Here is a 22,194-nt window from a genome sequence, read left to right as displayed (position 1 = left end):
TAGTCTATGAGACGAGGCTGCACCTTAACCTACATTATAAACACACAGATCAAGAGGTGTGTTTTCCCTTCAGCATCTGCATGTGGCATAAGCTCACCCACCTCACAGCATGAATCTAAAATAGTTAATAACTTTGGCTGTGAGTGATGGGAAAAAATCAGACTCTAAGGCAATTACTTGAATAATTCAAAGGATGTTTTATTTACAAACTTGATGACTAAATTGTCTTTTTTTTAATTGACTTCGCTATGGGGCCTTCAATGGGAATTGGGCCGTGCTTCAGCTGAACTGCAGTACGGAAAATGCCCTCTGAGCACAGTGTAAAGCATGCTTATAGACTGGAAGCCTGCCCCCTTGATCCGAGAAGGGTGTAATTGCAGACCGCAATTAGGGGCGTTCTCTGATATCGGGTGTTTCATGATATCTAGTTTACACCAATTGATGCTCCCCATTGGTCCGTGGCCGTTTCGTTTGCGTTGGAACAACACTTGTTGACAGATGTAGCATTGTAGCTAAGCCTAACCCTTTTCCTAACCTTAATCTCAGTCTCCTAACCGCCATGTTAGTTATCCAAACCTGCATGGTAAACAAATCCCTAACCCTCACCCTTTTCCTAAGCTTAACCTCAGACTCCAACCTGCCAAGCTAATTCACCTAACTGCCACTTTAATTATCCTAACCTGTTATGTATGCTATGTGCCTACTTCAATACAAAATAAACTCCATCAGTTTCATAACACCGGATCTGACCAATGGCATTTATCAATTTTTCTTATATCAGGGAACATCCACATCAAGAAACTGTACAGTAGTTCTCCTACTTGGAGGCCCGGGAAATAGTTGAAAGAGCGATTGGTGCTGAGGAAGCTATGGCAGTGGATGGCCAGCAACCTGTTGAGATTCATAATGTCGTTTACCGGTTGAAGGATACCGATTGTAGATGAATTGTACATGCGGCTGAAAGGTTTTTGGGAGTTCAGGAATTAACATTGGAAGCATTGCAGGCAGTGGTGGAAAAAATACCCAATTGTATTATTTGAGTAAAAGTAAAGATACTTGAGTCCTTTCCTATCAAGGTAAAAGTAAAAGCCACCCAGTAAAATACTACTTGAGTAAAAGTCTAAAAATATTTAGTCAAACATATACATAATTATCAAAAGTAAATGTAATTGCTTAAATATACTTAAGTATCAAAAGTAAAAGTACATATCATTTCAAATTCATTATATTAAGCAAACCAGACAGCACGATTTTATTGTAGTTTAAATGTAAGGGGCACACTCCAACACTCAGGGTGCGTTTCTAAATTCGCTCTGGCTATATACTCCGATTTCAGAGCACTGGTCTGAGGCTGCCAGAGGGAAGAATAATTGATGACAAACGAACGCTCAACACCCCTTGACTACGGCCGGTGTCAGTAAACTTCGGCAAAAAAAGCGTAATGAAATTGTTGCCTGTAGCACAGTTAAAGTCACCAATGCTTTGGATAACATGAACACAGCCTAACCAGCTCTGCTAAGGCAAGTAAAATGGTCAGAGTTCTCTCATTTGTAGTGGAAGTAGCTAGCAAGCTAGCCAATGTTAACCAGTTAGCTTGGATGCTTGGCTGCCGTTGTGAGGTCAGAACGCTTGAATCAACCCTACTCCTCCGCCAGAGCGTCCAGTGTGGCTCTGAACGCTCCGAGAGCGATACGAACTGACAATCTGACAACGCTCTGAATTTACGAACGCCCAAGCGCACTCTGGCACTCCAGATTAAATTTAAGATCACACCCATAATTTACAAACAAAGCATTTGTGTTTAGTGAGTCCGCCAGATCAGATGCAGTAGGGATGCGCGAATTGAACAATTTTCCTGTCCTGCTAATCATTCAAAATCTAACGAGTGCTTTTGGGTGTCAGGGAAAATGTATGGAGTAGAAAGTACATTATTTTCTTTAGGAATGTAGTGGAGTAGAAGTTGTCAAAAATATCAAAAGGAAAGTACAGATACCCCCCAAAACTACTTACGTAGTACTTAAAATATTTGTACTTAAGTACTTTACATCACTGATTGCAGGGAATACTGACCGAAGATGTTCCTCCCTACGAGGCCCATGAGACTGTGTAGGGATGTGATTTGAAGAGAACTGTAACTGAAGGAGTGGGATGTTTTTATTTTTGTATTTTGTTTTGATGTCGTTGCTTCCGCAATGGACATGTATTTCTTTCTACAGTTTACTAACCGTACAGTAGGTGGCGGTAGACACGTTATATTTGTGTAAATGTCAGTATACCAGAGAAGAAGATGACGCTGTTGAACTGTCGTAGAGGGGAACAGGAAGTTCCGGGTGGAAAACGACAGAACTGTGTTGTTATGTCGATAGTGGTTGTGTCCGTTTCAACTGTATTATTGTAGGTATGTAATAGCACGTTTAAAGTTTCTAATGTCAAAAGAATATATGATATGTAACAAATTCGTCAAGGTATTATCACGTTTGGGAAAGGTTTTAATTGTGTGTGTTATTTTGGGGTCAAGTGTGAGTGAAGAACGTGATTAAAAACGATTTTACAAGTCACTTAGGTAGACTGGGTTCGCCTGAGTGTATGTACATAATTTCGTCAACGTAATTTCATAAAGATTCCACTTATTTGAGTTCGTTTTAACACGTTCTTGGTTTTGTGTAACATGTTGTTTATGAGCTGGTAAATAGCCTCGTCCGAACCATCCTGATCTCGCGAGTTTACATACACTGTTTCGTTAGTGTAAGCTCGCGAAATCAGGATGGTTCGGAAGTCAAATGGCGGCTTTAACGGTTTCGGTCGTCTCTAGGAGTTTGCTCGTGGTGAAATGGCGACACGAGTATATGTAGTAGTGGAAGAACAGAGATAATGATACTGGAAGCAGTGGTGCATGTAGTATAGAAACTCTAAAGAGGCCCAAGGTAGGGAGCTAGAGTAATAATGTGTCACAGTGGAAAGTTGGGATGGTGTTTGAGGAGACCACAGGGCCTCATTTACACCCTATCTGATTAACCAAGGCCATAAAAAGAGAGGTGAAGTTAAACTGGGCTGCATCTGTGTAAATGAGAACTTGTTCTGAACTAGCCTACCTGATTAAATAAAGGTGAAATAAAACATTTAAAATGGCAGATTGTTAATATCATGTGCTAGTCAGGTTCAGCAAGGGAAGATTATTCAATTGGAAAATCATAATGGGACGAAGCTGAGAAGCCATGACCCTGGAGCTTATGCTAAATTGAAGGGAGTAATCTCTGAGGTCCCAATATCTATGTCCATGGATGATATTGTTAAAGAACATGTGAAGGAGACAATGGTTGAAGCCTAAAGGTTGATCAGTAGGAAAGAGGGTTAAAGAAGTGAAAGCTTATCAGTGCTGTTGAGGTTTGAGAAGGTTTTGTCTGGAAAAGTACAGAATAGGATTCCTTAGCTTCCATGTCAGAGAATTTGACCCAGCCTCATCAATCAACCAATCAAATGTATTTATAAAGCCCTTCTTACATCAGCGGATGTCACAAAGTGCTTTACAGAAACCCAGCCTAAAACCCCAAACAGCAAAGTGTAGAAGCACAGTGGCTAGGGAAACCTCCCTAAAAAGGCCAGAACCTAGGAAGAAACCTTGAGAGGAACCAGGCTATGAGGGGTGGCCAGACCTCTTCTGGCTGGAGATTATAACAGAAAATGGCCAAGATGTTCAAATGTTCATAGATGACAAGCAGTGTCAAATAATAATAATCACAGTGGTTGTCGAGGGTGCAACAGGTCAGCACCTCAGAAGTAAATGTCAGTTGGCTTTTCATAGCCGATCATTGAGAGTATCTCTACCGCTCCTGCTGTCTCTAGAGAGTTGAAAACAGCACGTCTGGTGAACAGGTCAGGCTTCCATAGTCGCAGGCAGAACAGTTGAAACTGGAGCAGCAACGGAGAATCATCACAGTGTTTTTAAATGCCAAAGAATGGAACATGTAGCTGTTGAGTGAAAATATGTGCCAAGTGGCTGGTCCTGTAGTAAGAGGACCTACTGTCAGACTGATTGAGCTTCCATGGCTGGTCCCGTAGTAAGAGGACCTACTGTCAGACTGATGGAGCTTCCATGGCTGGTCCCGTAGTAAGAGGACCTACTGTCAGACTGATAGAGCTTCCATGGCTGGTCCTGTAGTAAGAGGACCTACTGTCAGACTGATGGTGCTTCCATGGCTGGTCCTGTAGTAAGAGGACCTACTGTCAGACTGATGGAGCTTCCATGGCTGGTCCCGTAGTAAGAGGACCTACTGTCAGAACTGGTCTTTCTACTAGTCCTGACATGGTTTCGAGGGCTGTTCAGAAATCTTGCGCCCATAAATGCGCTGTGACGAAGGATACTTTAATATTGAATAAAATATACTTCATAGCTTTCATTGGTAAGGTTATCAACAACTTGGATTGTGTAAAGCAGAAATACCAGGTTGAAAGTTATCTTGTAAACTGCAGCAGAGTTGTTGGGGGTAACAGATGTTACTGTCGGTATGGTTTTTGATAAGCTGGATAACATGGGGGTGGATTGTTTCAGCATGATATAGACCCCAATGTTTGCAAACACAGAAATTGATCTATTGATCAAGTTTATTGGGGGTGTGGGAGGGTTTTTGGGGAAGGGGAGGGTGTGGTAGAAGTTAATAAGGATTTCTTGGTTTATTTTCTTAGTACAGAATTAGACAGACATGGACCTTAAACATTTGTTTGCGGACCGCCATGATACCATAGGAGGTCTTCATCAACGGACTTCAGTGCAGGTAGTGCCTCATCAGAGAGAGAACATTTCAGTTGCTCTACAGTTTTGAAGCTGAATGTAATGATTATCAGTCCTTTACATGTGTACTAATATTCAGACACATTCAGTTGTTTCTATATTTATCTATATTTCAGGGTTTTCACACGGGGCTTCAAGTAAATAAATATTAGTGCTTGAAAAAGTACTTAAGTCCTTGAATTTGACTTGCCACTGTACGATCCCTGATAATTGTTACTATGGTGTGAACGGGAAATACAATTGGTTTTTGTGAGTGAAATAATACAGTGAAGACAAGGTTATTCAGGAGAATGTTTACGTAGGTCTGCCTACAACATACTGAAATCTTGTACTAAATGGCTTTTGAGTCATTTATGTGAATTTAGGAAATCTACTATAGATTAAGTGCATTTATGTTGTGCAATTTAAAATGTGTACTTTGTGTCTAATGTGAATGAACGTTTTGTCAAGGATTAGCTACGTGATCTACTGAAATTAGATAATTGAACAAGAAAAAATAGAAACTATTTTTACAGAATAAAGTGCCAGAACTGTCAAGAAAATAACTTTTGTGTCCGTTTGTCTTTATTACTACAGGCCGACTCAGATTAAGTCTGAGGCCGGTAACATCAACAGTGAGGACAAACCCAGCCTGCCTCTCTCCTTCCACACTGAGTAGAAACCTACAGTCACTGGGTCCTGATTGTGACAGTGGAGCTCATTTTGCACTGCAGGATTCAGAGATGGCATCAGTGAAGCTGGAAGACTGCAGTCAAACACTGGAGCTGAATGTCAACATTAAAGATGAAGAAGAAGAGGAGGAGAAGATTAGAACAACTGTTAGTCATGGTAAGAGCAGGTTCTCTCTATAAGTTATCTTCATAAATTAGACCTCCATAAGTTATGACCCAGTCTATTGCTAGGTTGAATTCTATAATTCTGACATCACACATCCCCGAAAACCTCAAGACTTCACTGCGAGGCAAAACTTTGTAAAACTTGTACGCCTGCCTTTGCCCACACATTGTCTCAAGAACGTTGAAAATGTTTAATACCCTCAATCACCAAGTTAGGCATACCTCATTTCAAAATAGGCCATGACATCATCACTGTCAATATTGAATTATAATTCTTTGCGTTTTACCAGTGAAATGACCAGTGAAATGACCAAGCTGTGTCTGCATGCCAATCGTTTGATCTCAATCAATTTCATGGGAATATGCATTTAAATCTTCTCGAATTACTGTTTGGTTAGCAAATTAGAGCAGATGGTGTTAAATTATATAGACTTCCTGTATTTTGTTTTAATCAAAGCACATTCTGTCTAATGGCGCGCTGTTGAGTTTGAGACGATTCAGCAAACCATTCTAAAATCTCGTAAGAAATTAGGTGTTGTTTTTGTTTTAACAGTAATGTTATGCTATAATATTTGGTTATGTGGACTACTAATTAATCAGTAGGTGATCAGTAGGTGATCGTCCAAGACATTGATCTACCTTTACTCAACAAACACCATTGTGGCGGCTCATCGCTCTTGCAGCACTACACCCCTGCAGTCTGCTGCACCGAACTAGTGATTGATACTCACCTAGCCTACTCTTTTGTCTCGGGCAACATTTGGTGATGCAGAAACGAGAGAACATGTTTGGCTGATTTTATGGAAATCTGGGAATATTTGGCCAAGGAAACATTTCTGGTTGGTCTCAAGGAATGTCACACAGGGAGACTTTTTAAAACAGGATTGAGTGAAGTAGCAGCTAATGCTCATGGAGAGCCTCACAATTATTATTATTAACCTTTATTTAACTAGGCAAGTCAGTTAAGAACAAATGATTATTTACAATGACGGCCTACACCGGCCAAACCCGGACGACACTTGGCCAATTGTGCGCCGCCCTATGGGACTCCCAATCACGGCCAGTTGTGATACAGCCTGGAATCTAACCAGGGTGTCTGTAGTGACGCCTCTAGCACTGAGATGCAGTGCCTTAGACCGCTGCGCCACTCGGGAGCTCATAAGTTTGATGAAATTCCATTAACTTTCAGTCTAATAGGGCTATTTACTTCCTTTTGTAGCTATTCACCAGCTTCTTGTATGTTTATTGTACATAAATATAAACACAACATGCAACAATTTCAAAGATTTTTCTGAGTTACAGTTCATATAAGGGACGGCAGGTAGCCTGGTGGTTAGAGCGTTGGGCCAGTAACCGAAATGTTGCTGGATCGAATCCCTGAGCTGACAAGGTAAAAATCTGTCGTTCTGCCCCTGAACAATGCAGTTAACCCACTGTTCCCCGGAAGGCCATCATTGTTAGTAAGAATTGTTCTTAACTGACTTGCCTAGTTAAATAAAGGTTAAATGTAATAAAAAAAAATATATATATTGAAATGAATTAGGCCCTAACCTGTAGGTTTCACATGACTGGGCAGGGGTGCAGCCATGGGTGGGCCTTGGAAGGCATAGGCCCACCCACTTGGCAGCCAGACCCACCTCAGGTCCTGGGCTGACGTTATTACACGTGGTCTACAATTGTGAGGCCGGTTGGACGTACTGCCAAATACTCTAATACGACGTTGGAGGCAGCTCATGGTCGAGGAATTAACCTCTCTAGGATATGTGGGACGCTAGCGTCCCAACTGGCCAACATCTAGTGAAAATGCAGAGCGCCAAATTCAAATAAATTACAATAAAAATTAAACTTTCATGAAATCACACATGCAATACACCAAATTAAAGCTACACTTGTTGTGAATCCAGCCAACGTGTCAGATTTCAAAAAGGCTTTACGGCGAAAGCAAACAATGCTATTATATGAGGATAGCACCCCAGCAAACAAACACAGACCATCATATTTCAGCCCTCCAGGCGCGACACAAAACACAGAAATAAAGATATAATTCATGCCTTACCTTTGATGAGCGTCTTCTGTTGGCACTCCAATATGTCCCATAAACATCACAAATGGTCCTTTTGTTCGATTAATTGCGTCGATATATATCCAAAATGTCCATTTATTTGGCGCGTTTGATCCAGAAAAACACCGGTTCCAACTCGCGCAACATGACTACAAAAGTTACCTGTAAGCTTTGTCCAAACATTTCAAACTATTTTCCTAATACAACTTTAGGTATTTTTTTACGTAAATAATCGATACAATTTAAGACGGGATATACTGTGTTCAATACCGGAGGAAAACAATGTGTAGCGAGCTTTCAGGTTAAGCTCCTCTAACAAAGATTACACTTCCCTCTAGCCTCATTCTGAACAGTGCTACTTCTTCATTTCTCAAAGGAAAAACCTCAACCAATTTCTAAAGACTGTTGACATCCAGTGGAAGCGATAGGAACTGCAAGAAAGTTGCTTAGAAATCTGGATTCCCAATGAAAATCATTAAAAAGAGAGTGACCTCAAAAATGAAAATTCTGAATGGTTTGTCTTTGGAGTTTTGTTTGCCAAATCAGTTCTGTTATACTCACAGACATGATTCAAACAGTTTTAGAAACTTCAGAGTGTTTCCTGTCCAAATCTACTAATGATATGCATATCTTAGCTTCTGGGCCTGAGTAGCAGGCAGTTTAATTTGGGCACGCTTTTCATCCAAAATTCCGAATGCTGCCCCGTATCCTATATAAGTTAACATTCAATTCCCTGGAAACAGCTCTGGTCGACATTCCTGCAGTCAGCATGCCAATTGCACGCTCCCTCAAAACTTGAGATATCTGTGGCGTTGTGTTGTGTCACAAAACTGTACATTTTAAAGTGTCCTGTTATTGTACCCAGCACAAGGTGCGACTGTGTATTGATTATGCCGTTTAATCGGCTTCTTGATATGCCACACCTGTCAGGTGGATGGATTATCTTGGCAAAGGAGAAATGCTCACTGACAGGGATGTAAACATATTTGTGCACACAATTTGAGAGAAATAAGCTTTTTGTGTGTAGGAACATTTCTGAGATTTTGTTTATTTCAGCTCATGAAACATGGGACCAACGCTTTACATATTGCGTTTATATATTTTTTCCAGTGTAGTTATGCATTACTGTTCTCTCCGTGATCGACTGGAATTTAGCCTGAAAAGGATTTGAGAAATATGACAGAGGCCTACGTCTCGTTTTGGCCTGCACAGAATATCAGATCTCAACAACGATTGGAGAAGTGATGAACATAGCCAGTAGACTACCACATCCTGATGATTTATATCTGATACATATATATTTAATATTTTATATATCAAGTTGTAGAAACATCTCAAGGATGATCACTGGAAACAGGATGCACCTGAGCTCAATTCAAATGATAAACTTGGATTAGCTAACACAACATGCCATTGGATCACAGGAGTGATGGTTGCTGATAATGGGCCTCTGTACGCCTATGTAGATATTCCATAAAATATCTGCAGTTTCCAGCTACAATAGTCATTTACAACAATAACAATGTCCACACTGTATTTCAGATCAATTTGATGTTATTTTAATAGACAATCAATGTGATTTTCTTTCAAAACAAGGATATTTCTAAGTGACCCCAAACTTTTGAACGGTAGTGTATATTTAATATTTTATACTTCAAGTTGTAGAAACATCTCAAGGATGATCAATGGAAACAGGATGCATCTGAACTCAATTTTGAGTCTGTCTTGTTTTTCTGTTTTTTTAATTTTTATAAATTTGCAAAAATGTCTAAACCTGTTTTCGCTTTGTCATTATGGGGTATTGTGTGTAGATTGCGGAGGATATTTTATCTAATTTTAGAATAAGGCTGTAACATAACAATGTGGAAAAAGTCAAGGGGTTTGAATACTTTCCGAGGGCACTGTCAGACCCCTTCCCATTTTTCCCATTTTGGTACGTTACAGCCTTATTCTAAAATTGATTACACGTTTTTCCTCGTCAATCTACACACAATACCCCATAATGACAAAGCCAAAACAGGTTTTTAGAAATTCTTGCAAATGTAAAAAAATATATATAATTCTTGCTTATTTAGGTACGTTTTCAGACCCTTTGCTGTGAGATAATCCTTGAGATGTTTCTACAACTTGATTGGAGTCCACCTGTGGTAAAATCAATTGATTCGACATGATTTGGACAGGAACACACCTGTCTATGTAAGGTCCCACAGTTGACAGTGCATGTCAGAGTAAAAAACCAAGTCATGAGGTCAAAGGATTTCTCCGTCGAGCTCCGTGACAGGATTGTGTCGGCACAGATCTGGGGACCGGTACCAAAACATTTCTGCAGCATTAAAGGTCTCCAAGAACACAGAGGCCTCCATAATTCTTCAATGGAAGAGCTGGCCGCCCATCCAAACTGAGCAATCGGGGGAGAAGGGCCTTGGTCAGGGAGGTGGCCAAGAACCCGATGGTCACTCTGACAGAGGTCCAGAGTTCCTTTATGGAGATGAAAGAATCTTCCAGGACAACTATCTCTGCAGCACTCCACTCATCATGCCTTTATTGTAGAGTGCCCAGACGGAAGCCACTCCTCAGTAAAAGGCACATGACAGTCCGCTTGGAGTTTGCCAAAAGGCACCTAAAGGACTCTGACCATGAGAAACAAGATTCTCTGGTCTGATGAAACCAAGATTGAACTCTTTGGCCTGAATGCCAAGCGTCATGTCTGGAGCAAACCTGGCACCATCCCTACGGTGAAGCATGGTGGTGACAGCGTCATGCTGTGGGGATGTTTTTCAGCAGCAGGGACTGGGTGACTAGTCAGGATCAAGGGACAGATGAACGTAGCAAAGTATAGAAAGATCCTTGATGAAAACCTACTTGAAAGAGCTCCGGACCTCAGACTGGGGTGAAGGTTCACCTTCCAAAAGGACAATGACCGTAAGCACACAGCCAAGACAACGTGGGAGTGGCTTCGGTACAAGTCTCTGAATGTCATTGAGTGGCCCAGCCCGAGCCCGGACTTGAACCCGATCAAACATCTCTGGAGAGACCTGAAAATAGCTTTTCAGAGACGCTCCCCATCCAACCTGACAGAGCTTGAGAGGATCCGTGGAGAAGAATGGGAGAAACTTCCCAAATACAAGTGTTTCAAGCTTGTAGCTTCATACCCAACAAGACTCAAAGGTGCTTCAACTAACTATTGTGTAAAGGGTCTGAATACTTACATTAATGTAATATTTCAGTTATTTCTAGAAACCTGTTTTTGTCCTTGTCATTATGGGGTATTGCGATGTCATTATGGGGTATTGCGATGTCATTATGGGGTATTGTGATGCCATATAATATTTAGGGTCACTTAGAAATGTCCTTGTTTTTGAAAGAAAATTACTTTTTTTTCTCCATTAAAATAACATCAAATTGATCATTAATACAGTGTAGACATTGTTAATGTTGTAAATTACTATTGTAGCTGGAAACGAGTGATTTTTTTTATTGGAATATCTACATAGGTGTACAGAGGCCCATTATCAGCAACCATCACTCCTGTGATCCAATGGCATGTTGTGTTAGCTAATCCAAGTTTATCATTTTAAAAGGCTAATTGATCATTAGAAAACCCTTTTGCAATTATGTTTGCACAGCTGAAAACTGTGGTTCTGATTAAAGAAGCAATAAAACTGGCCTTCTTTAGACTAGTTGAGTATCTGGGTCATTTGTCGGTTCGATTACAGGCTCAAAATGGCCAGAAACAAAGACCTTTCTTCTGAAACTCGTCAGTCTATTCTTGTTCTGAGAAATGAAGGCTATTCCATGTGAGAAATTGCCACGAAACTGAAGATCTCGTACAACGCTGTGTACTACTCCCTTCACAGAACATCGCAACCTGGCTTTAACCAGAATAGAAAGTGGAGTGGGAGGCCCCGGTGCACAACTGGGCAAGAGGACAAGTACATTAGTGTCTAGTTTGAGAAACAGACGTCTCACAAGTCCTCAACTGGCAGCTTCATTAAATAGTACACGCAATACAACAGTCTCAACGTCAACCGTGAAGAGGCGACTCCGGGATGCTGGCCTTCTAGACACTATTCTGGTTAGAGACTGTTTTCGCTGTTCTGTGAAGGGAGTAGTACACAGCGTTGTACGAGATCTTCAGCTGTTTCCAGCTACAATAGTCATTTACAACATTAACAATGTCTACACTGTATTTATGATCAATTTGACATTATTTGAATGGACAAAAATATGTGCTTTTCTTTCAAGAACAAGGACATTTGTAAGTGACCCCAATCTTTTGAATTCATTCATTTATTTCACCACTAATGGTAGTGTATTTATTTTATTTTTTATTTTTTAACCTTTATTTAACTTCCTTAGCGTACTGGTTATTGTCCTGAATTTCGGATGACTGACGTGCCCAAAGTAAACTGCCTGTAAAATGCCCAGAAGCTAGGAGAGGCATATACTTGATAGCATTGGATAGAAAACACTCGGAAGTTTCTAAAACTGTTAGAATAATGTCTGTGGGTATAACAGAACTGATATGTCAGGCGAAAACATCGGAGAAAATGTAAATTTTTTGAGGTCACAGGTTATTCAATGCTTGCCAATGGGATATACAATAGATAGGACCCATATTGCAGTTCCTATTGCTTCCACTAGATGTCAACAGTCTTTAGAATGGGTTTCAGGTATTTGTAGTTTTTCCAAGGTGTCCCCCATTTAGAAAAGTAGTCATGTTGCGTGCATCAACGAGAGTGCACTTTTCGTTATTTATCTTCGCTATTAAACACACTATTCTCCATCTAAATATTATTGTTTATTTAGATATTAGAATACCTGAGGATTAATTAGAAACATTGTTTGACTTGTTTGGAGGAACTTTACCTGTAACTTTTTGGATTCGTTTGTGTGCATGTTGAATGAGTGAATTACTGAATCAAACGTGCCATCTAAACTGACATTTTTGGGATATAATGAAGGACTTTATCGAACAAAGTACCATTCATTGTGTAGCTTGGACCCTTGGGATTGCAAACAGAGGAAGATCTTCAAAGGTAAGTGATTTATTTAATTGCTGTCTGTGATTTTGTGATGCCTGTGCTGGTTGAAAAACTATTTTGACGTGGGGCGCTGTCCTCAGATGGCATGGTATGCTTTCTCCGTAAAGCCTTTTTGAAATCTGACAACGCAGTTGGATTAACAAGAAGCTTTTAAATGATGTAAGACACTTGTATTTTCATGAATGTTTAATATTACGATTTTTATAATTTGAATTTCACGCTCTGCAATTTCACCGGATGTTGTCGTAGGTGTCCCACTAGCGTTTGGACATGCGCCCAAACTGGTTAACTAGGCAAGTCAGTTTAAGAACAAATTCTTATTTTCAATGACGGCCTTGGAACAGTGGGTTAACTGCCTTGTTCAGGGGCAGAACGACAGATTTTTACATTGTCAGCTTGGGTATTCGATCTTGCAACCTTTCGGTTGCTCTAACCACTAGGCTACCTGTCACCCGGGATGGCCAGAAGAGGAATGGTCACCGCTCTGAGCCTGGTTCCTCTCTAGGTTTCTTCCTAGGTTCCTGCTTTCTAGCGAGTTTTTTGTGGCCACTGTGCTTCTACATCTGCATTGCTTGCTCTTTGGGGATTTTAGGCTGGGTTTCTGTTCAGCACTTTGTGAAAACTACTGATGTAAAAAGGGCTTCATTAAAAGGGCTATATAAAATACATTTGATTGACATGTATATGGCACCAACTGACTGGTTCTTCTGATGTTTACACAGGATACCATGTTGAGACATTCTCTACATCCAGAGTGCAACAGCAGGAAGATCAGAGAGCTAAGAGGTCTCATCACTGCCCACATTGTGAAGAGATTTTCCCATTTCTATCAAAGCTAAAAATACACCTAAAAATACACACAGGAGAGAAGCCTTACTCCTGCTCTGACTGTGGAACTGGTTTTTCTCAACTTGCCCACTTAAAATCACATGAACGTATACATACAGGGGAGATGCCATACTCCTGCTCTGACTGTGTAAAATATTTCAAAACATCAACTCAACTAAAAGTTCATCAGAGAACACACACAGGAGAGAAGCCTTATTCTTGCCCTGACTGTGGAACTAGGTTCTCTAAACTTTCCACCTTAAAATCACATGAACGTATACACACAGGAGAGAAGCCTTACTTTTGCTCTGACTGTGTAAAATGCTTCAAAACATCAACTCAGCTAAAAGTTCATCAGAGAACACACACAGGAGAGAAGCCTTACTCCTGCTCTGACTGTGGAAAATGCTTCACAACGTCAACTGATCTAAAAGTTCATCAGAGAACACACACAGGAGAGAAGCCTTATTCCTGCCCTTACTGTGGAACTAGGTTCTCTAAACTTTCCAACTTAAAATCACATGAACGTATACACACAGGAGAGAAGCCTTACTTCTGCTCTGAATGTGGAAAATGTTTTAAAACATCAAATGAGCTAAAAGTTCACCAGAGAACACACACAGGAGAGAAGCCTTTCTTCTGCCCTGACTGTGGAACTAGTTTCTCTCAACTTTCCTACTTAAAATCACATGAACGTATACATACAGGGGAGAAGGCATACTCCTGCTCTGACTGTGGAAAATGTTTTAAAACAGCAATTGAGCTAAAACTTCACCAGAGAACACACACAGGAGAGAAGCCTTACTTCTGCTCTGACTGTGGAACTAGTTTCTCTCAACTTTCCCACTTAAAAATACATGAACGTATACACACAGGAGAGAAGCCTTACTTCTGCTCTGACTGTGTAAAATGCTTCAAAACATCAACTCAGCTAAAAGTTCATCAGAGAACACACACAGGAGAGAAGCCTTTCTTCTGCCCTGACTGTGGGACTAGTTTCTCTCGACTTTCCTACTTAAAATCACATGAACGTATACATACAGGAGAGAAGCCTTACGTCTGCTCTGACTGTGGGGCGAGTTTCTATCATCTGGGCAGCTTAAAAACACACCAACGTATACACACAGGAGAGAAGCCTTACTCCTGCTCTGACTGTGGAAAATGTTACAAAACAGCAAATGAGCTAAAAGTTCATCAGAGAACACACACAGGAGAGAGGCCTTACTCCTGCTCTGACTGTGGAAAATGCTTCAAAACAGCAAATGAGCTAAAAGTTCATCAGAGAACACACACAGGAGAGAAGCCTTTCTTCTGCCCTGACTGTGGAACTAGTTTCTCTCAACTCTCCAACTTAAAATCACATGAACGTATACATACAGGGGAGAAGGCATACTCCTGCTCTGACTGTGGAAAATGTTTTAAAACAGCAACTGAGCTAAAACTTCACCAGAGAACACACACAGGAGAGAAGCCTTACTTCTGCTCTGACTGTGGAACTAGTTTCTCTCAACTTTCCCACTTAAAAAGACATGAACGTATACACACAGGAGAGAAGCCTTACTTCTGCTCTGACTGTGTAAAATGCTTCAAAACATCAACTCAGCTAAAAGGTCATAAGAGAACACACACAGGGGAGAAAAAAGGTTAATCAGAGAACGCAGGCATGAGAGAAGCCTGCTTACGTCTGCTCTGACTTTTGGGTGAGTTTCTCTCACCATAGCAACTTAACACACCAATGTATAGACTATAGACGTCTAGCCATAGGCTGCGTGTTTGAATCTCATCAAGGAGGACTTTAGCAATTTAGCTAATTAGCAACTTTGCAACTTCCTACACATTTTTAGCTATGTTAGCATGTTAGCTTAGCATGCAACTACTTAGCATGTTAGCTAACCTTTCCCCTAAACCAAAACTCTACCTTAAACCCCTCACCCCTAACCTAGCTAACGTTAGCAACAACAAATTGGAATTCGTAACATATCATACATATTACAAGTTCGTAACATATTGTATGAATAGCAATGCGTAACATAACATATGAATTGTAATTCTTAACGTCTGATATGTCCTACAAGTCGTATTATACTGAACAACAATCTAAACGCAACAATTTCAAAGATTTACAGTTCGTATAAGGATATCAGTCAATTGAAATAAATGAGGCCCTAATCTATGGATTTCACATGACTGGGCAGGGGCTCAGGCTTGGGTGGGATTTGGGAGGGCATATGCCCACTTGGGAGCCAGGCCCAGCCATTCAGAATGAGTTTTTCCCCACAAAAGGTCTTTATTACAGACATAAATACTACTCAGCCCCCTCCCAGACAATCCTGCAGGTGAAGAGTTCCTGGGCTGCCGTGGTTACATGTGATCTGCAGTTGTGAGGCCTGTTGGATGTACTGCCAAATTCTCTAAAAGGACTTTAGAGGTGTCTTATGTTAGAGATATAAATATTGAGTTCTCTGGCAACAGCTCTGGTGGACATTCCTGGATTCATCATGACAATTGCACATTCTCTAAACTTGAGACAAATGTGACATTGTGTTGTGTGGCCTTTTATTGTCCCCCAGCACAAGGTGCACCTGTGTAATGATAATGCTGTTTTATCAGCATCTTGATATGCCACACCTTTCAGGTGGATGGATTATCTTGACAAAGGCTGAAATGCTCATTAACAGGGATATAAACAAAGTTGTGCACAACATTTGAGAGACATTAGCTTTTTGTGCATATGGAACATTGCTGGATTTTTTTATTTCAGCTCATGAAACCAACACTTTACATGTTTAGTTTATTTACTGTGATTGTCCAAACATACTAAATGGAGTGGCACTGATGTTTTTTGTATAATATAAAACGTTTTGCTCTGAGACCAGGTTGTCCCTCTGCAGTATTCTGTGGGAAGGAGCTAGTATACACTTTTTAATTGTTTTTATTGAACCTTTGTTTAACTAGTTAAGTCAGTTAAGAACAAATTCTTATTAACAATGGTGGCCAAGGAACAGTGGGTTCAGATTTGTACCTTGTCAGCTCGGGGATTCAATCTAGAAACCTTTTGGTTACTGGCCCAACGCTCTAACCACTAGGCTACCTTCCACCCCTAACATGTATCAGATGGAGATGGTGTGATGATCACTTTTCACCATAAGTTTGGGGGGGATTGTTTTACAACTTTATTTAATGATACACAGTTTATGAAATTAATACATGTGTTTATGAATTGTCTTTAAAGCTAGATGAGTTATTTTAGTTACTGATCATGAATGTGTTTGGATAACTGCATTGAAGAAAACGTTATTGATCTGCCAATGAAAAATAAAGTTACATGAACCTCTTCTTCTCTTTAGTATTCAGTTCTTCATATTAGATCTGACAGTATGAATGGTTCTTATGGTTGTATTCAGTTCTTCATATTAGATCTGACAGTATGAATGGTTCTTATGGGCTGAGTGCCTGGAGTGTTTTTGTATGACTACAGTCAGGAGTTCTCTCTGACCCTGTGATGTCACCAGCACATTAAGTACATTCATCTGAAGATAGCCAGGTGAGACAACCACATATCACAGTGAATACATTTCTCCTCAATTAGTCAGTGTCACATTATTATTTGTATTTTGGGGGGGTACTCTTTAAAGATGTAGGGTTTCAGACCTTTTCGGGCAGATGGGCACGGATTCTGCTGTCCTAGCATCAGAGGGAAGCTGGTGCCACCATTGGGGTGCCAGGACAGAGAAGTGCTTTGACTGGGCTGAGAGGGAGCTTGACCTCCTGTAGCAGTGGGACGGCCATGAGACCAGAGGTGGCAGAACTGAGTGCTCGGGTTGGGATACCGGGTTTGAGCATAGCCTGAAGGTAGAGATGGGGCTGTTCCTCTTGCTGCACCGTAAGTAAACACCATTGTCTTGTAGTGGATGTGAGCTTCGGCTGGAAGCCAGTGGAATGTACGGAGGAGCAGGGTGACATGGGGGAACTTGGGAAGGTTAAACACCCAGATGGACTGCAGTGTTCTAGATAAGGTCGCAGTTGCAAATGAGAACTTGTTCTCAACTAGCCTACCTGGTTAAGTAAAGGTGAAATAAATAAAAAATAAGTTCAGTGGCGACCCATCATTCAGGGCAGGTGGGCCACCTGTTTTGAGCCCCACAGTTTTAGCAATAAAAAAGTGAGAAAAAAATGATCTGTTTGCAAACAATGTAAAAAACATGTAATTGAGTTGTTAATAAAGCCACATACAAACATTGTCTCTTTTTTGTTTTCTTGAGTAAGGCAGCTCCAAAATGCAGGTCTTTTAGCCGAGCTCATTGCTTTCTGTGGAAGTGGGGCAAGCTAGCAGAAAATACTCGACAGAATTGTGCCGTGATTTGCTCAGTGTTCTGTCATTCATGGGGACAATACATCACTGCCAAGTCTAAGGGTAGAACTTGAAAATTCAAGCCCCTTGGGTGCTGCCATAGAGTTACATTAGAAGTGCCCATCCAAGAAGGCTCAAGGTCATTGTCCACAGATAAAATAACGTCAAATCATGTGATATCTACAGTCGCTTTGATTGGACTGATCATGTCAACATCATACTTTCAAAATCTGAGCTAGCAGTCATCATCATGAATCAAGTTGACAATGTACTGGCAAATCCTTTTTAATCTTTGTCATATGAAGAGAAATAATGAGAAATTATAGATAAAACGTATCGGTGCTCATCGGCCATTGGACAAACATTACACATCAAGTTGGAAATGGCAAATTCAACAATGAGTGGTTTGGAAGGAATCAGTGGCTAACTGCAAGCTTTGCAAAGCAATCATTAGCCTGCTATTCATTGGAGTGGCTCTGTGGTCTCAAGTCTAAGATTAAGGGGCTCTTTTCCGAGTTTAAAATTGTAAACATTTAACATTGGCCGTGCTGGCAATGAAGCTTGATTTGTGCCGCCCTCAAAACAACTTAACTCGGTACTGCAAAATCTGACTTGAGTGAGTTCAAGACAACTGGGAACTCGGGGGGGAAAACAATCCACGACTGGGAAAATACGTTTTAAACTTTCATCCAACTCGGAATTGTAAATTGGGAACTCGGGCCTCTTTCTACAGCTACGACCTGAAGATCACTGACGTCATCATGATTCCATTTTTTTCCCTTCGAGTTCCCAGTTTGGAAAGCACTATAAATCCAGAGAATGCCAGACTTTGATGACAAAGTTTGATGACAAAATATGCCCATGAAGGACTGCCGTGCCACCTTCCTGTTCAAGTGAGCACAGCATAGCAAGGTGAGTCCAGAAATGTCTTGTCTGCTGCTGCATAAATGATGTAACATGCCAGGGAGATGTGTATACTGTAGCTAAGAAAGTAATACTAAGTGTATGTTGTGTAGTAAGATGTTAGTAGCCCATGTGCCTCACCCTAATCATTTGGTCTATTTTCACCTCTTCATTTTGTCTCTTGTTCTGACTTGGTGGTTCACATGTAGCCTATAACCTGTTTTAGAGAAATGTAATCATTGAATATTGTAAGGGTTTTAAGTGTCTGCTTATATGCCCCTTTATTTATCCTACGGTTCTGACTTGGCGTACAGGGAGAACACTGTAAGAACGGCCAATGTTCTGAATTTTGTCGCTGTGCATTTCAAAAGGGCTGAACAAATAGTTATATTGACTACGTCCGTCCTATTTCGCTCATTAATGTCTTAATCGAAATTATGTTTTGCCTCTTATCCGCTTGTCGTCCCCTTATGCCATAGTTTGCACATCTCAATTGTCAGTAGAAACCACATTTGTTTAATCAAGTCAGCCATGTTTTTTTAGAAGACAGTAAATAAGGCTGAATGAACTGTTTCGTTGCCAGACAAGGCTCCGCTGATAGCCAGGTGTAGCAGTGGTAAGTTGTTTGGACTATGCTTTTCGGTCAGCTTTATGTAACAGTTTGTCGGCACCCTTTCTCACTGTTATAGTGCAATTAATGTATTGTTTAGGAATGTGTTGTGTAGTGGCTTTGCTGGCATGCATCCCACTTTTTAATTTTATCATTTAATTAGGCAAGTCAGTTAAAAAAACAATTATTATTTACAATGACGGCCAAACCCGGACGATGCTTGGCCAATTGTGCGCTTCCCTATGGCACTCCCAATCACGGTCGGATGTGATTTAGCCTGGATCCGAACCAGGGACTGTAGTGATGCCTCTTGCACTGAGATGCAGTGCCTTAGACCCCTGTGCCACTCGGAGCCCTAAAAAGGTTTGCGCCCAAGGAGTTAGGAGTAGGAGGAGTAGGTAGGAGTTTGACGACACAAGCGGGGAGCACAGCAAACAGAGATTTGAGAAATGTGTTGGTTCTCTTCTCCAGATCTGTGCCTCGCCACAAACCTGTCTCGAAGCTCGACGAACAATTTCTTCAACCTCATTGCTTGGATTTTGCTCTGACATGCACTGTCAACTGTGGGACCTTATATATACAGGTGTGTTCCTTTTCCAAACATGTCCAATCATTTGAATTTACCACATGTGGACTCCAGTCAAGTAGAAACATCTCAAGGATGATCAATGGAAACAGGATGCACTTGAGCTCAATTTGGAGTCTCATAGCAAAGGGTCTGAATACTTACCAAATAAGGTATAAATTTGCTAAAATTTCTAAAAACCTGTTTTCGGTTTATCATTATGGGCTATTGTGTTTATATTGACGAGGGAAAAAATGCATTTAATCAATTTTTGAAAAAGGCTGTAACGTACCAAAATGTGGAAAAAGTCAAGGGCTCTTATATAATGCCCTGTATATGCTTCAAACAGATGTAAGGTTCTGAAGTGGTAAACACAATGACGTAATGGAAAATGCATGTCCAATGGTTATCTCTGTATTAGTATTACCAACATTAAAACACCTACAGTGGGGAGAACAAGTATTTGAAACACTGCCGATTTTGCAGGTTTTCCGACTGTAACGGCAGTCTATCTCTTCCTCCTCTTCGGACGAGGAGAGGCGAGAAGGATCGGAGGACCAATATGCAGAGTGGTAAGTGACTGACTAAGTGGCTCTGGCAGGCCCTGGCTGACTGGCTCTGGCAGGTCCTGGCTGGCTGGCGGCTCTGGCAGCTCCTGGCTGGCTGGCGGCTCTGGCAGCTCCTGACTGACTGGCTCTGGCAGGTCCTGGCTGACTGACGGCTCTGGCAGGTCCTGGCTGACTGACGGCTCTGGCAGGTCCTGGCTGGCTGACGGCTCTGGCAGGTCCTGGCTGACTGGCTCTGGCAGCTCCTGGCTGGCTGGCGGCTCTGGCAGGTCCTGGCTGACTGACGGCTCTGGCAGGTCCTGGCTGACTGACGGCTCTGGCAGGTCCTGGCTGACTGACGGCTCTGGCAGGTCCTGGCTGACTGGCTCCGGCAGCTCCTGGCTGGCTGGCGGCTCTGGCAGGTCCTGGCTTACTGGCGGCTCTGGCAGGTCCTGGCTGGCTGGCGGCTCTGGCATCTCCTGGCTGGCTGGCGGCTCTGGTAGCTCCTGACTGACGGACGGCTCTAGCGGCTCCTGACTGACTGACGGCTCTATTGGCTCAGACTTTTCTCTATTGGCTCCTACTTTTCCAACTTAATCGAGGAAAATAAGAACAATCCAAAATTTATTTTTGATACTGTTGCAAAGCTAACTAAAAAGCAGCATTCCCCAAGAGAGGATGGCTTTCACTTCAGCAGTAATAAATTCATGAACTTCTTTGAGGAAAAGATCATGACCATTAGAAAGCAAATTACGGACTCCTCTTTGAATCTGCGTATTCCTCCAGGGCTTAGCTGTCCTGGATCTGCACAGCTCTGCGAGGGCCTGGGATCGGGAGAGACACTTAAGTGTTTTAGTACTATATCTCTTGACACAATGATGAAAATAATCATGGCCTCTAAACCTTCAAGCTGCATACTGGATCCTATTCCTACTAAACTGCTGAAGGAGCTGCTTCCTGTGCTTGGCCCTCCTATGTTGAACATAATAAACAGCTCTCTATCCACCGGATGTGTACCAAACTCACTAAAAGTGGCAGTGATAAAGCCTCTCTTGAAAAAGCCAAACCTTGACCCGGAAAATATAAAAAACTATCGGCCTATATCGAATCTTCCATTCCTCTCAAAAATTTTAGAAAAAGCTGTTGCGCAGCAACTCACTGCCTTTCTGAAGACAAACAATGTATACGAAATGCTTCAGTCTGGTTTTAGACCCCATCATAGCACTGAGACTGCACTTGTGAAGGTGGTAAATGACCTTTTAATGGCGTCAGACCGAGGCTCTGCATCTGTCCTCGTGCTACTAGACCTTAGTGCTGCCTTTGACACCATCGATCACCACATTCTTTTGGAGAGACTGGAAACCCAAATTGGTCTACACGGACAAGTTCTGGCCTGGTTTAGATCTTACCTGTCGGAAAGATATCAGTTTGTCTCTGTGAATGGTCTGTCCTCTGACAAATCAACTGTACATTTCGGTGTTCCTCAAGGTTCCGTTTTAGGACCACTATTGTTTTCACTATATATTTTACCTCTTGGGGATGTTATTCGAAAACATAATGTTAACTTTCACTGCTATGCGGATGACACACAGCTGTACATTTCAATGAAACATGGTGAAGCCCCAAAATTGCCCTCGCTAGAAGCCTGTGTTTCAGACAT

The 22,194-nt window shown here is 41.5% G+C and overlaps 1 protein-coding gene across 2 annotated transcripts; it reads left to right on the top strand.

Moving 5' to 3' along the window:
• The first annotated feature begins 2,136 nt into the window (after window positions 1–2,136).
• On the top strand, window positions 2,137–16,901 carry LOC129848808 (oocyte zinc finger protein XlCOF6-like). 2 transcript variants are annotated; one of them, XM_055915903.1, is made up of 3 exons: window positions 2,137–2,398; window positions 5,366–5,617; window positions 13,455–16,901. In XM_055915903.1, the coding sequence occupies exons 2-3, from the start codon at window positions 5,512–5,514 to the stop codon at window positions 15,206–15,208; spliced, it is 1,860 nt and encodes a 619-aa protein (XP_055771878.1). In that variant the 5' UTR covers window positions 2,137–2,398; window positions 5,366–5,511; the 3' UTR covers window positions 15,209–16,901. The 2 variants fall into 2 exon arrangements, with proteins under 2 accessions (XP_055771878.1, XP_055771879.1); XM_055915904.1 differs by lacking the exon at window positions 2,137–2,398 and adding an exon at window positions 4,651–4,772.
• Window positions 16,902–22,194: the final 5,293 nt, after the last annotated feature.

The sequence above is a fragment of the Salvelinus fontinalis genome, unplaced genomic scaffold, assembly GCF_029448725.1.
Source record: "Salvelinus fontinalis isolate EN_2023a unplaced genomic scaffold, ASM2944872v1 scaffold_1195, whole genome shotgun sequence".
Classification (NCBI taxonomy): domain Eukaryota; kingdom Metazoa; phylum Chordata; class Actinopteri; order Salmoniformes; family Salmonidae; genus Salvelinus; species Salvelinus fontinalis.
Note: the sequence above shows the minus strand (reverse complement) of the source record. Positions and strands in the feature narration are given on the sequence as shown.

Bases quoted from the DNA above. Each gene is read 5' to 3' on its own strand.
- LOC129848808 (XM_055915903.1), top strand. From the start codon at position 5,512: ATGGCATCAGTGAAGCTGGAAGACTGCAGTCAAACACTGGAGCTGAAT. The intron at 5,618-13,454 runs GTAAGAGCAGGT...ATGTTTACACAG, and splicing joins TAGAACAACTGTTAGTCATG to GATACCATGTTGAGACATTC.